The following is a 16,584-nucleotide window of genomic DNA, read 5'->3' on the forward strand; positions in this document are numbered from 1 at the left end:
TTATATATATATATATATATATATATATATATATATATATATATATATATATGTACACTCACAATATATATATTTTTAAAAACAAGCTGACACAATTTCCTCAGTTCTTAATAAGACTGTTAGACGGTTATTATATTATTCTATATTTTAATTAAGACATATCTGTGATTAAAAATCACAGATATGTCTAACCCTAACCCTACCCCTAACCACCATATCTGTGATATGTCTTAATTAAAATATAGAATAATATAATAACCGTTTAACTCCTCCCTTTAACACACACAAGTTCATATTTCTATCCTTTTTATGACATTGTATTGACTTCCATTAATATTTGTAGTCTAATCCTGATCTAAACTCTAAACCAAACCATTATCCTTTCCCATCTCCCTATCTCATTGTTCTCTCTATTCAGCTTCCCACCTCACACACTCATTTTTTTATTTCCCATACCATGCACAGAACATAAACATATTCTCAGTACAACCTTTGAGTACATGCACTAACTTCATTGTTGTGTAAGGGCTTTACACCAGACAGTACATCTCAAATCTTCTAAAGAAGCAAACAGGGTCACCTGATACATCTCAAGTCGAGCGTGCCTTCCATTGATCTCTATACCAAACCTTGTGATTTGTGGAGTTCATGGACGGGAACTCCATGAACAGTTGTTGAGAGGAGGGTGTTGGGTTCAGGGTCTCATTTCTGCTTTTTGCAGATGGTGTGGTTCTGATGTTGTCTTCAAGCTATTATCTTCAGTGTGCACTTGGATGGTTCACATCAGAGTGTGAGGCAGCTGGGATGAGAGTCAGCTCCTTTAAGTCTGAGGCCATGGCTCTCACACTGAAAAAGTTGGAATGCTCACTCCACATAGGGGATGAATCTCTGCCTCAAGCGGAGAAGTTCAAGTATCTGGGAGTCTTGTTCACAAGTAATGGTTAGGATGAAGCAGGAGATGATTTGGCTGATTTGGGGCCTGTCGGCAGTAATGAGGACGTTGCTTCAATCGGTAGTGGTGAAGAAAGAGTTGAGTCAAAAAGCAAAGCTCTTGATTTAGTGGTCAAGAGGCACTAAATCAAGAGATCCCAAGCCATTCCCAGGCCGCCTTGGGAATGCCTTGGGATCCCCCAGGAGGAGCTGAAGAGTGTCACTGGGGAAAGAGATGTCTGGGTCTCTTTCCTGGACCTGGTAACACAATGACCTGACCACAATAAGTGGTAAATGATGGATGAATGTGCAAAACATATGAAATAGGAGACTTTGCACTAATCAGATTTTACATGGAGCCTATTTAAAAAGTCAAATTTGAAAAGAATTTTGTCATTAATCCTATTTGCAGCACGTCATCTTAGTGGTTAGCATTGTTGCCTCACAGCAAGAAGGCCCTGGGTTCAAGCTTTGGGTTGGATCTGGGGTCTTTCTGTGTGGATTTTACATGTTCCCATGTTTGCATGGGTTTTCTCCAGGCATTCTGGTTTCCTCCCACAGTCTAAAAACATGCATGTTGGGCTGCCTTCAGGCCCAGGCCTCCCTTGAAAAAGAGATTTGTGATCTCGATAGGATTTGCCTGGTTAAATAAAGGATTATTTAAAATAAATAAATAAATAAATTTGTCTGTGTGTCTAATGTAACTAGAGTTTTACTTGTGTTTTGTTCATCTTACAGAGCATTTAAACTACAGAAAACTGTTTCTTTTGTTAACACATATATACACTCACTGGCCACTTTATTAAGTACACCTTGCAACAAGATGTTAGAAACATCCCTCAGAGATTCTCATCCATATTGACATGTTAGCATCACACAATTGCTGCAGATTTGTCAGCTGCACATCTGTGATGTGGCTCTCCCATTCTATCACATCCTAAAGGTGCTTGGTTGGATTGAGACCTGGTGACTGATGAGTCCATTGGTGTGGAGTGAATTAAGGCTCATCAGACCAGGAAATATTTTTCCAATCTCTTATTGTCCAATTTTGGTGAGCCTGTGTGAACTGTAGCTTCAGTTTTCTGATCTTAGCTGACAGGAGTAGCACCTGGTGACGTCTTCTGCTGCTATAGAAACCAATCTCATTAACATGCGAGGAAGGCAGGATTTTTCGGAATGACACTCTTTCTGTGACCATAGTCCTTATTTAGACTGGTTTCAACAATTAGCTATATTCTGTAAAAAATAAAAGAATAAAAAAATACATTATTAAAGTATGAGGAAGAACTTACATGGAGAGCTGTCAAAATACAGAGGGTCGATGTTGTGGAGCAGCTCCACTCTGGGTGAGGCCCACCCTTTGCTGTAAGATAAAAGCAAAGTTGCTGTTAAACATATGGATATACTACCAACACACACACACACACACCATTGAGTCTGACTCATCCATAGAGAAACCCACTGGAATCTGAAAATCTGAACCAGGTGGCTGTTGTTTGCCAGGCTCTGACCACACTCCACCACGGAGAAAACTGACCACTCATACTGACCACATGGTCTGATAACTCAGCTTAAAAATAACTCCCACTCTGCGCTGCCTGCCTGCCTGCTGGTTTTGAACCTTTCATGTCAGGTATGTTGCTTTAGAGAAAAATGTAATTATAACCAACTGATCTAACAGCAGATTTCCACAGGAAAAAAGGACAAAGATTGAAGATTTGTGTAAGAATGACTGATGGAGTTTCCTTCTTTTTCACTCCCATTACCACAGTAACAAAAGGCTTATTGAAGGAAAGGTGCTCCCACAAGAAAAAAAAACTCTGGGCCAGGAAGATGTGCAGAATGAGCTGCAGTGAAAGTGCACAGGGTGAAGGTTAGAACGAAGAACAAAGAGAGAGCAGGCTGTCAAAAACAAGAGCTGAAAATGCTCGGAAACTAAAGTGAAGAGCACCTGCCTCCCCAAAAATGCCATCCCAATAAACATCATCCTAACAAATGCCATCTCCAGAAACAGCAATCCTACAAACATCATTTCTCAGTTTTAAAAGCAAAGTTTTTAAAACCTATTGGATTTGCAATGTCCTGGATAACTGAAAATCTATATCAGCACCATCCCAACAAACAACCGTCTCTACAAACATCACTCAAACTTTTACAAACATAATTTTAAAAAAAACACCCATACAGGACAAACTGAACAGCTCACCTGATTGTGTTCCACATGTTGAACCCATCCAGGGGTTTAGTGCCATTAGTTGTCGCACCTGCCAAGCTAACAAGAGTAGGTAGCCAGTCAGAGATGTGGATCAATTCACGGCTGACGGTCCCAGGTTTTTCCAGCAATGGGCTGGTGACAAACCCCACTCCCCGAACCCCTCCTTCCCACACGGACCATTTCCTCCCCCGCAGAGGCCAGTTGCTGCCACCACTTAGAGTCTGACCCCCGTTATCTGCCAATGAGACAAAATTAGGTTAGAAATTGAAGAAAACAGACAGATCTGTGTGACCATACTGGAAGCTAAATAAAAGTAAAGGGGTGTTTTAACTTTCTACAATATGGACCTTTTTCGTGTGGCACTCTGATTAGCAGAACTTGTGTGTTCAGATAAACACATCTGAAGATCACAAAAAATAACTTAGAGATGCTATTAGATAACAATTGAAATGTAAAACTGCCCAGAGGGCTGTGTATAAAAAGCTATGTTGTGTGACTGAATCTAAAAGGTTCATTAAACACAGGCTTAAACAATAACAAAAAATCATTGAACCACAATGTCAACATCTAATGTGAGTATAATTCTGGCCTCAGAGATCTTGCTAAACTAATCACCCGCATGATTATACAATTAGCTGGATTCATTTTGAGATAAGAATGAATATCCAACAAAATTAAAGGCACAGGACTCCTTAAAGGAATGCATATTATCCAATGCCTTTCATGCCAGAGGTTAAAACTCAAATCATCTTATGATGAGAAGGGACAGAGTTGTATCGGTTTGGACAAACTTTATACTTAAAGATATGCATGATCTCATGTGAAGTTGTGAGATCTCAAAGAATATCTTGGAAATAACTTTCAACTACTACCACACTAAAGTTCAGCTCAATATCTGTAAAACTGGCTAAGTCAGACCCAGTTTTGTGTTGACTAATAACAACTGGCTGTAGCGGCCATCTTGAACTGGTTAATGTTCCTGAGTTGCAGGAACATTGATTACTAAGTAAGCACTGATTACTTCCCGAGAGTTTCATTAAATTTCACCCAGATGTTCATGAGATATTTTGCTAACGGCCAGTCAGTGTTGATTCCAACCGTTAATTGCAAAGTTTAAGCAAAAATATTCCACAATGTTTAGTGCTTGGAGAGTGTGTTGGAGAGCCAGCTACTGTCACACTAACTTTTAGCTTAATATCTGTCAAATTAACTGAAGTATAGCCATTTTGTGTTACCCAGGGTCAGTTGGCAAAGAATACAAGTTGGGGATAAGTCTCAGCTACTAACACACCAAATGTTAGCTTAAACTGTATAAAAGTGAGTTATAGACATGTTTGTGTTTGCTAAGGTCGCTTAGATGTGTGACGGCCATCTTGAATGTGCTTTTACTTATGGGTGGCATTTCTGGAGTGTTTACAAAATATTTACAAAAAATAAATAAACAGAACTGAACCCTGACCTGAAACTGAACCTCAGAGTTTATGAACCATTCCACACCTACTACTTAGATTTATTTCAAATGTAATTTTAAGATGCCATCTGCATCCTTTTAAAAGGTAAGCTCTGGTCAGTTCTGTTTTAAAAGACCAGGTCTCTTTTCTCAACATCATGCAGTTTTTATGGGAACCAGAAGTCAGTGTAAGTTCTGACTGATTCCTTTCATCACTCCGACTGTGTCAGAGGTAGTTTGGTTTCTTGGTGATTTAGTGAAACGTACCTGTGGAGAACACAAGGACCGTGTTGTCCCAGAGTCCTCCCTGCTGCAAAGCCAGGGTGATGTTGCCCACAGCCTCATCCATAGCCGACACCATGCCGGCGTACAGCCTGCGCTTTTGGTCTTTGATGAAACTGTAGGGAGTCAGGTAGTGCTCAGGCACCTGCAGGGGTTCGTGCACCGACTGCAGAGCCACATAGAGGAAAAGCGGCTAAAAGATGAAGAAGAAAACAGATCCAGTCACCTCTAAGATAAACGGTCAACCAAAGACCAGGAAACTGTCAGAGTCACAATGCAAAGCATGAATTCCTCCACACCACAATCCTGAATACATGTATCTAGAGTTAGAGCACACAAGGTTTTCACAAAAGGATCACCTGTTACCTTGACCATTGACCCCGTGACCATGAAATCAAAAGAGATCATCCTTGATCTGTGAAGTCTCCAACTTTGTTGTTTAACATTTGTCTCTTAAAGGGTTATCATTTTAAAGCTTGGACAAGAAATTGACAACAGACAAATGGATGGACAGCGTCCGGGATGATCAAGATGGGGTTTTTTTTATTTGTTTGTTTGTTTTTTTTTGGCAAATGTAAGACGTATTTGTGTTGTTTTAGCTCAGCAGTGGTTTTGGCCTTAGAACTCTCCCATGGAGGTCATTTTTTCTCATTGTCTCTTTCTTATTGTTGAATTATGAACTCTGATCTTAAGGTCAGGTTGATTTAGAGAGCTTTGTTCACTTAATAAATAAAATCATTATTTGAAAACTGTATTTTGTTATTACTCAGGTTATTAACATTTGTTTGATGTTGTGAAATATTTAAATGTGTGAACAAAGCAATAATTGAAAAAGTCTGTAAGGGTACAAATACTTTCCATAGCACTGATTATATAACAGGTATGATTTTAATTCTCCATACCTTTCCATATAGCCCTACTTCAAAATACCTTAAATAGTTTTTTTTATTATTATTATTTTCTTGTTTTGTGAAAACTATCATTCTTGCAGCTGATACACAGACAGGGCAGACGGTACATCATTAGATTTTCATCCAATCGTAACCAGATCTTTCTTATGCTCTCAAACATGGCTCAATAATGAAAACCTTAAAAGCACAGACCCCCTCTTGTTTAACAAACCTGTTTAAACACATGTAAAGATTTGAGTCAAGGTTACCTTGCTGGAGTTGTGTTTTTGGATGATGTTGATGGCTCTCTGGCTGAACAGCTCAGTGGAATAGTCTCCTTTATATGCGGTGGCGACCTCCTCCCCATCCCTCAGGTCTAACGCACAGCGAGTCAGGTTCAGAGGAGTGATCCGGTAACAGCGTTCATGGGAGAAATAGTCCTCACTTCCTAACAGGTAACCTGGGTTACAAAGAATAAACCCAGTCTACGTAGGGTGGACAACTGGGAGACAAAAAACTTGTCATTGTCACAAACTAATTATTGCTTTGCTGCCAGAAGGCTAAAAGCGGGTGATAATACTTTTTTGTTTCTGGAAGTGTACGTGTGTTCGTTTGTCCATACTGTTTGTTTACAAAATATCTCACACTAATTTCAAGATGGCCATCACAGCCAAGTGATCTTAGGAAACACAAATATGGCTGGAACTCAGTCAATTTTGAGATAAAATTTTATGTGGCAGTAGATGACAGTCATTTACAACTCAAACTTCGAGCTCTAACAAATCATGCAAGATTTCACAATATCTCATGAGATCACGTACAACATTTTAAAGCTTAACAAAAAGAACTAAAACAGTCGATTCTCAAACTAAAATGATCTTGGAAAGGTGGTGGGCAATACACATTTCTTCAAGGAATGCTCAGCCTTTATTTATACTAGTAATAAAACTTTTTACAGACTTTAAGTCTTTCGAATAATACAATTTAAATAGAATAAATATAAATGAAAGTAAAATGGTCAAATAAAACTATAGCTTTTATTGCAAACATCTCTGAATCATGGTACCTTTTAGAAATTGTCCGGATTTGGTTTTTTGTATTCAGTTTATTGCTTTTATTGTCTTCATGTTTCAGTTTGAGTTTGTTGTTTATTTTATTCAGTTATCTTTGTTAGTCTGGTCTTAGTTCAGTTCTTGTTCCTTGTGTCTTTGTTTCCTGTCTTTATTCACCTCTCCTCAGTCAGTCCCTTGTTTTCCTGCCGCGCCCATCTCCACCTGCTCCTCGTTATCACTCACCTGTGCCCACTTCACCTAATTACTGCTTTACTGTCTTTAAAACCTGGTCATCTCCTCCACTTACTCAATGGTTCGTTTGTCTTTTTTCCCTGATGTCTGGTTCTGCTCGTCTCCTGCCAATGTCCATTCCGTTTTTGGATTTAGTTTGTTTTGTATCTAGTTTTCTTCTTGCTGCCCTGTCAGCATTTTGTTTTTGGTTTACTTTTATTTTAAATAAATTAGTTTATTTTTTCATCATGAGTCTGTACTCTTGGTTCACTTCCTTTTCCATCAGTCATGACAGAAATGAAAGAAATGAGTACAGTAAAAAATACAGGCACAATATTCTTTGAGATTATTTACTATGTCCGTGAGGATTCCTGAAGTAGCTGACAGGTAAAGGGTGGCCAGAAGGACTGTGGCTTCTGTGGTTGCAGATGCAAAAACTTGGGCATATGAGGAATTTGTGGAGGTCATGGAGAAGGATTTTCAGTTGGCCTCGAGGATGTTTTGGCAAAGCAAGCCCCATCCCAGGCTGTACTTGGTCTGAGTGAGGAACTGCTGACCTGGACTGTGGATATTGTTGAGTGGTGGAAGTAGCACTTCGATGATCTCCTTAATCTGGCCATCACGTCTGAGCAGAATTTGAGCACTCGGGGGAAGGCAATTCCATTACCATGGCAGAGGTCACCGAGGTAGTCAAAAGGCTCCCCAGTAGCAGAGCTTGTCTCCAAAACCTGTTTGTGGTGTTGATAAACAGGATATCAAGGCGCAGTTGTGGAAAGGAGTGTGTCTGGTTTGGGAACCTCAGGGTCTCGTCTCTGCTTTTTGCGGATGATGTGGTTCTGTTGTCTGTCTTCAGGCCATGACCTTTCAGCGTGCACTGGGACTGCAGAAGAGTGTGAAGGTGCTGAGATGAGAGTCAGCTTCTCTACGTCCAAGGCCATGGTTCTCAACTGGAAATGAGTGGAATGCTCTGTCTGGGTCAGGAATGAGTCTCTGCCTCACATGGAGGAGTTCAAATATCTGGGAGTGTTGTTCATGAGTAATGGTGGAATAGAGCAGGAGATGGATCGACGGATTGGGGCCTCATCTGCAGTAATGAGGACATTACTTTGATCGGTCGTGGTGAAGAAAGAGTTGAGTCAAAAGGCAAAACACTTGATTTACTGGTCCGTCTACATTCCAAACCTCACCTATGGTCATGAGGTTTGGATCATGACCTAAAAAACAAGATCCCAGATACAAGCAGCTGAAATGAGCTTCCTTTGTAAGGTGGCCAGGCTCAGTCTTAGAGATAAGATGGGGAGTTCCGTCAACCAGGGGTAGCTCAGAGTAGAGCCGCTGCTCCTTTGCATCGAAAGGAGTCAGTTGAGGCAGTTTGGGCATCTGATTAGGATGCCTCTCTTTGGAGGTTTTTAGGGCATGTCCTACTGGGAAGAGACCTCGGGGCAGACCCAGAATTCACTGGAGGGGTTATGTATTCTCTCTGCCTTGGGAACACCTTGGCATTTCCCAGGAGGAGCTGGAGAGTGTCGCTGGGGAGAGGGAGGTCTGGGTTTCCATTCTGGACCTGTTGCCTCCACGACCCGACCACAGAGAAGTGGTAGAAGATGGATGGATATGTATTATTTAAAGACACAAAACTGCAACCATACTGTTGTTGCTTCAGTTCTGCAATTTCTTTTTTTGTTATTCTTTATTTCCAATAAAATGTTTGTGCAGCAAAACTAATACCTAAAACTACATGCGATAATTCTACACGTTATCACCTACCTCTATAGAAACCTCTATACTGCATACACAGTTCTGAAGTTATTTTGATGACATTTTTAAAAAGAAAAAAAAGCCAGTAAGTATCTTGTGTGCTCATTTAGATATCTCTTAGCAAAATATCTCATTAACCACTGATGTATGAAACTCTCAAAAAGCATTAACTGCAGTCAATCCAACTGAAGACTGCTGCAACAGCTAACTGACATAGCAAACACAAAACTGTCTCAAACTTGGCAGATACGCTAAAATTAGTCGTAATAGTAGATGAAAGTTATTCCCAACACATATTCCAAGCTTTAGATGGTTGCACGAGATCTGGTTTAAAACTTTGTGTCTTTTTATAAGTATTAAATTCTGTCCGTCTGTTAGCAAAATAAATTACTGGATGGATTTGATAGCAGTTGTAAAATGCTCCACAACTTATATATACGTATATGCATTTTTAAACCTCTCCAAGTTCTGCAAAGCGCTTTACAGAGTTTCTCATTCACCCATTCACAAACTTATACAGTGCTTCTATTTATATCTTTTTACAGACTACATACTGAACCTTTTTATTTTCTCACTCATACACGGAACAATATATTGGTGGGCAGTGAGGGTACAGTGTCTTGCCCAAGGACACTTAAGAATGCTGCAGGGACTAGGGATTGAACCCCTGACCCTCTGATCGGAGGACAAACACCCTATCCACTGGATATACATCGACACATGATTGACTATTAAAGTCCACCCAATAAAAAATGGTCGCCATGGCTAAGTGACCTTAGGAAACACATATATGGCCATAACCCAGACAATACATATACATATCAGTATATTGAGATCAAAATTGGTGTCAGTTGCTGAGACTTATCCCCAACAGATATTCTGAGAGCTACACATTGCACAAGATCCATGTCTAAAACTTTGACATTAACTGTTGCGGTCAAACCTGTTTGTGAGTCATTCACAGCACGTACTTCAAGCACTGATGTGAGTTTTTGCAATACTGCATGAGATTGCACAGAACACGAGTTTCAAAGTTTAAACTAAACTGCTACAATGCTTTCATTTCTCAACATACAGGAATCTTATTCTGCCATAAAAGGCGATTAGGATGCTAAGCCTTTAATTTTCTTCTTTTCTTTTTTTTCTGATTTTGATGCAGTTTGTTGCTAGACTCTAACAATGTTTCAGATGGTTGCTTTCTCCAACTTCACTACTAGATGTAATTATTACACACTGTCCCTTTATTAAAAAACTGCTTTCTGAGACTTACGAACCAAAGTATGTGTTGAATCCCCGGCGTGTGGGCAGGCAGTCTTTCTTGTACATGCCCAGGTGCCACTTGCCCACCATGTGTGTGTCGTAGCCAGCCTCCTTCATCAGCTGAGGCAGCAGCTTCTCGTCCAGAGGGACGCAGTACGGCTGACAAGGCCAGATGATCCAGTGCTGCATGCCCGTGTGGATCTGAGGGGGTTGAAAACAATAGACGGTTAGGGAATAAATGTGTCTTGTGTTGAAAATGAAGCAAAGCTGCAAGCACAGGCAGTAAAGAGGTAACCAACAGCCCATGTGGTTATGATGGCTCAAACACGTTACAAAACAACAGCCCTGAAATAATGTGGCTTTGTTGTCTTCTTCCTCTTTTTATCAACATCCAAATTAGACTTGGTTTCTGCAGAATATTTGTTCTTGACTTTTATAACCCATTTGCAAGTCATAAACACATACAAACATCACATTGAGAACAGAATGTAGAGAGGAAATAATTTGGACAGCTTGCTGAAGAGCACATCAACAGCAACTAGTGGAGAAATAAAACTGTGGTCCTTCACTCACCTGGTTCACATTGTTCCCTTCTTCCAAGCTGCTTCTTTGGCCTAAAAGCTATTGTGCATATTCTTCTAAACTAAAGAATTATTATATTGTTTATAAAATTTAATCAGTTACATGTAATATTTTTTTTCATCATATTAAGAGAAAATGTAAATGAGCTTTAAAAGTTTCCTCACTGAACAAAATGACTTGATAAAAGAATAAATCAATACTTTGTGTTTTTTAAAGAATAAAAAGCTAATTAGATATGACTATTGGCTACCCTTTAAATTTAATTTGGCAATAAACTTCGTATTTTTCCAGTTTGCAGGGAATTATTCACATTTCCATGCAAAATCATACAACCCCACAATTCCAAGGAAGTCAGGACATTGTAAATGTAAATAAAAACAAAATAAAACAACTTGCAAATCTCATAAACACATATTTCATTCGCAATGGAAAGTAGTAAACATAACAAATGTTTACACTAAGAAGTTGTATCATTCTTTGAACAAAAGAAAAAGGTAATTTGGCAATACATATAAATATGGCAATAAAAGGCTGTAAAAGTAAGTGGTACAAATATTTTGTAGTTTAAATTGGTCTGAATTATATTTTCACATTTTCGGTCTTTAGAATTTAATACAAGCAAAACTATGGAGATAGATTATTGCCATAACGTTGCACACAAATTAAACATGTTTTACACAAATCAAACATGTTTTGCACAAATAAAACTAGTTTCACACGAATAAAACTAATTTCACGCAAATCAAACATGTTTCACAAAAATCAACAAATGTTTCACACAAATCAAATGTGTTTCTCAAAAATAAAAACATGTTTCAAACAAATAAAAACATGTTTCACAAAAATAAAATAAAAAGTATTTAAGAACTATCCTCGGGTACAAAATGGCAAAACTGCCTCTCCTCGCGTACAAAACAATTTTTAACACTGCGGCAAGTTTCTGCCAAAAGTCACGTGATACCTTTCAGCTAGAATTAGGCATCCTCTTGACAGCAGGGGGCGCCAATGTCATTGAGACAACTGAAGCGGCAAGGAGCATGTGAGCGGTTTGAACCAAGGACTGCTATCTCACTGCTAACAGGGTGAGTAGCTCACAGGTAAGTTTAAAACCGTTTCTGATGAAAAATTAAATTCTAGCTAGGTCATATTCACAGCACAGATTTATCTGAAATAATTTGTGCTGTAAATATGACTTAACTGAAAATTTGAAAAATTGATTTGATTTGTGGGAAACATGTTTTTATTTGTTTGAAATAGTGCTGGGCGATATGGGAAAAATTCTATATCAAGATATGGATAATTTTATATCACGATAACGATATATATCACGATATACCCCAATTACGTACGTTGTCAGTTATTCTCTGAAAAATATGAAAAAATAATCTAATTTCTTACCTTTTTCAAGCTTTATTTCGAAGTGACATATAACTGAACTTTCACAAATGAGATCCGCTGCATTTTAGTGCAGCAATATATATGTACCTGTTACGACGTAACAGTATCAAATGACAACAGACTCCATTATTTTTGGCCGGCTATAGTTTCCCTTTTCGCAACTTTCCCCGGCTCTTTTACAACTTGTTTGACCTTGCACTTTTTGGATTGTTAAATATTCTTTTTCGTGGTTCTTTTTTAAGTGATAGAAGAGGTTTGTTGTGTTGGCGTCAGATGAGAAAACAGTCTCATAGCAGAGTTAGCATTAGCATTAGCATTAGCAGAGTTAGCATATTACCTTTTTCTGCTCCGTGTCGGACTTCTTGAACCAAATCACAGACGTCCCCCTCGTTTTGGTAAAGGTCTTTCTGCTTGGGCTGCCTGCTAGCTGTCTCTACTTGTTACGACCCCGAGTTTGATACTTCATGCGTCTTCATCTTTCAGCACTTATGGCGAAAACACCGCGCCGCACAGAAAGCCGAGCCGTAAACCAGCGTCATGTCGCAAACCCACACCTACAGCAGCGTCATGTCGCAAAACGGAGGTTCTTCTCAAAATAATTATTTTTTCTTATTATTTATCACTTATATAAACTGAATGTATGCAAAGTGACAACACTAATACATTCGTCGTAGCCTACGTTATGAAATATTTACATGAATCATTGATACAATTATGATAGAAACGACAGAAACTATAGAGACGATAGAAACGATACAGACGATAGAAGAAAATATATCACGACGTGAAAGACTATCACGTTGATCTATCGTCCCCACGATATGTATGGTTATATCGCCCAGCACTAGTTTGAAACATGTTTTTATTTTTGAGAAACACATTTGATTTGTGTGAAGCATTTTTTTTATTTTTGTGAAACTAGTTTTATTTGTGTGAAACATGTTTGATTTGTGTAAAACATGTTTGATTTGTGTGCAACGTTATGGCAATAATCCATCCATACAAAACCATAAAGTCAATTAATCAATGGGGAAAAGTAATAAAGATGTCTAAATTTGAAGTTATTATTGGTTCTTATTTTTTCATCTAATTAGTGATCTAATTACATTAGTGAACTAATGTAATACTGAGATTAATTGATTAGAAAATTGATAGTTTGCTATATTCAGATTCAGAAAACTTTATTAGTCTAAATATAAACAGTTGTACAGTGCACATCCTCACTAAGAAACACAAAGCAATGTGTTTTAATGTGTAAAAACTATATTTTAGTATAAAAACTGTATATAAACAGAACAGTTTGTGCGTGCGCAAGGTAGAACTGATCAGTATTTGTAAAAACAGCCTAATAACAGAGACTAGACAACCAGCTGATGTTGTGCTTCTTAAACACCTGTTTACCTGAATCGATAAAATTAAAATATTTCTGCAGGGAACCATCCTGACAGCAGGTTGGAGCACAGTGGTGTCGGGTCTCACCTGGTACCTCCCGGTCATCAGCTGGTTCCTGGAGGGGGTGCACAGCGGCTGAACATAGTAGTTCTCCAGGCGGACTCCTTTGGCAGACAGTCTGTCCAGGTTCGGAGTCCTGATCTCTGAGTTGTGATAGCCGACATCGTACCAGCCGAAGTCATCTGCTAGGATGAAGACGACGTGCGGCTGTCGAGCCGCAGAAGCTGCGGGTAAGTTTATGATGAACGCCGCTGCGACGATCCCGTAGATAAGCCAAGTTTTACCATTAGCTGTCATTGTGATCATCTCTGCAGTGCTGCTTTCAGTCCGACAACACCAGCAGAAAATAAACAAGGCTGAGACGGAACCAGAAGTTAGGATCTGCACCGATGTTATGGTTTCAAATCAAAAATTCAGAAAGAATGATCTAAAAAACAAACACCGCCCGTCACATGATCCACTTCCCCGTTCCGCAAAATTAAAATCGCTGCCTCATCGCTGAAGCCAATCAGATGGCTGGACGGAGAGTCACGTGGTTTTCGAAAGCCCGGATGTGGATAAATAACCAAACGCTGGAAAAAATAATAATAACATTGAAAGACAAGTCTGCAAATTGTAAATAAGATTAGAGCTGCAATATTTTTGTTGTTTGACCAAATTTAAAACATGTCAACACTAATTGTTTATTTGGAGACTGAATACAACTAGATACCAAACTTTTTTTTTTACTCATGTTGAAAACTTTACAGTAAAAAAAAAAGAACAGTAGATTTCCTCTATTCTAAAAGTATATATGTACATGGTAGAAATCTCAGTTGGTTTGAACTGGGTTTGTTGTTGTTGTTTTGTGAAATGTCTCATAAACCTTTCTCTCTTATAGCCTTAGAATAACAAAAATTGGCACTGATCACCAAGCTACTGCAATCCCATAAAACACTAGCTAAAAGCTAAAAGGTAGCAAAACGATAGGATAGAAAAAAGATAAAAATTGTAATATGCTAGCTAAAAGTAACAAACACCTAGCTGAAAGTGAACAAAAAATGACTAGCTAAATGTAACAAAACAGTAGGTAAAAACTAAAAGTATAAGACAAAACTAGAGCCAGTGTGCCGAAGCAGATTTCAGAGAGAACAATGGTTTTAAAAGAATTGAAGAGAACGTCATGTGTATCAAGAAATTACAAATCCAATACAAACATATATTTTTAGTTTTTTCACTGTGTTAATGGTATGTCTGCCAACACTACTATAAATTTAGATTACAATAAATGACATTCAGTTCATCAGTTCACATAAAACACAATAACCTCTTGAATCAAATGTCATAAAACTGCCAACAAACAAGCAGACCTTCAACGTGTAAGAGCAGAGCAGAGCTCCACCGTGTTCCTCATCCAAACATCATCATCAACAGAAGAGAAAGATATTAGTTCCAAAACAAAAAAAATGCATTTGCTGCAAAATACACTGCAAATGCTGAGTGCTGAAGGAAGGCTGCTGAAGTAGCTGAAACTGAGCTGAAATGTTTGGATAGCTGAACGCTCAATGTGAGCTGAATTTGAACGGGTAAAGTTTTAGCTGAAAAAAGTTAAAAGATTGCTGAACTTTGCTGGAGAAGCTAAAATATAAGTTAAAAGCTAAAAGCAGAAAAATGGTAGCTACAGTATAAAAGTAGCTAAAAGCTGAAAAGCAGACAATTGTTATCTAAAAGCAGAAGGTAAAAGGCTAGAAGTAAGCTAAAAGTAAAAGTAGCAAAAAAGAAAAGTAAAATTTGAAATCACTAAGATAAAACAAACTTGTCAAATAACTGATCTTTTCTGAATATGCTGAAATGGAGCAGAGTAGAACAAAAGGAACAGAAGTTAGGTTTAAAGTAGACGAAGCAGCGCTAAAATGAACAGGAAAAAAGCATAAAAAGCCAAAAGTTACCAAAAAAGCTGAAATGACCATAAGATTTAATTAAGTGTCGAAGTACACTCATTAATTACTTTCTGAATATTTCATTAAAGTATGTTCAGTGGTTCAGGAGCCATTTTGCACACAAACATTGACCCTAAAATTTATTGGCAAAGTTTTTAACAAAGAACTGAGGAATCTATTTGCAGTCACATCATGTACAAGGGGTCACTTTAAAATACTAGCAAACCAATTTTCAGCAACATCTCCAAAATGAGTCATGTGCATTCTTGTGTTTGCTAAGGTGGCAGGTTGGCCATCTGATTTCAGGTTGACTCCAAAAGCAATTTAGTTTTCCATGTACACTCAATGATTCTTTTATGGGAGTTTCAATAAAACCCACCCAGTGGTTGATAAGATGTTTTGCTTACTGGCAAAATGGATTGATGACAACATGTAATGCCACTGTATTAGGGAAGGATCTCACATAATGTGTAGCACTTGAATGACATGTTGGGGATCATTCTCAGCAACAAACACCAAATTTTAGCTCAATATCTCAAAAACTGGCTGGATTATAGTCATTTTTTGTAGGTTTAAATTTCCCACTGCATTAATTTACAGTAACAGTGTGTGTAAGCCATATTTGTTGTGTCGATCATTAAAGGGCAGCGATGGCAATATATGAACTTTTTTTTAACTGTAAACTGCTCTGATGACAGTGATCGCACACACTCACTCCTCTTAATGCCAAAAGACAGATTGCCAAAGCCAACATTTTTACATCCGACTATCTTATTTAGGAGTGTCTCTAACTCGGTGAAATTATTTTTTCCTGCATGTAGACATGATTTTTGATCACACGGAGGAAAATCACACATGCAGGGCATGTTTGCATCTGTTTGCATTTTTAAATGGAGGCGTGTCAGGGAAGGTGGCTCGCACACTCAGTTCCATGTTGATCTGGATGTACAAAGGAAAATGTGCATGGGTTCATGCGTACGCACAGTTTAATACATCTGGATTTTTTGTGCTTACACTGTTTTCTTAATTTAGGTGTATTACAAGTTTCAGTAAAAAATCCAAGTAAGTTTTTTTACATGAGGCCCAAGGTACATATTAGGCACATACCTGGTACAGTTTACGTACCGGTTAAGTACCCGGTACATGTCCAGTATGTAGCAGGTTG

At 38.4% G+C, this 16,584-nt stretch overlaps 1 protein-coding gene across 1 annotated transcript in view; it reads right to left on the reverse strand.

The window, feature by feature from the left end:
* The window catches only part of arsb (arylsulfatase B), a 15,764-nt gene extending 1,780 nt beyond the window's left edge, over positions 1–13,984 (reverse strand). Inside the window, exons 1-6 of the mRNA XM_037979427.1 lie at positions 13,528–13,984; positions 10,083–10,269; positions 6,037–6,227; positions 4,863–5,070; positions 3,137–3,380; positions 2,223–2,293 (exon numbers count right to left, since the gene is read on the reverse strand). Of these exons, the coding sequence (XP_037835355.1) occupies positions 2,223–2,293; positions 3,137–3,380; positions 4,863–5,070; positions 6,037–6,227; positions 10,083–10,269; positions 13,528–13,806 (1,180 nt within the window). The 5' untranslated portion in view covers positions 13,807–13,984. The remainder of the gene's footprint in view (positions 1–2,222; positions 2,294–3,136; positions 3,381–4,862; positions 5,071–6,036; positions 6,228–10,082; positions 10,270–13,527) is intronic.
* Between the last annotated feature and the right edge of the window lie 2,600 nt (positions 13,985–16,584).

This window comes from Kryptolebias marmoratus, linkage group LG14, assembly GCF_001649575.2.
Source record: "Kryptolebias marmoratus isolate JLee-2015 linkage group LG14, ASM164957v2, whole genome shotgun sequence".
In the NCBI taxonomy this organism is placed as follows: Eukaryota; Metazoa; Chordata; class Actinopteri; order Cyprinodontiformes; family Rivulidae; genus Kryptolebias; species Kryptolebias marmoratus.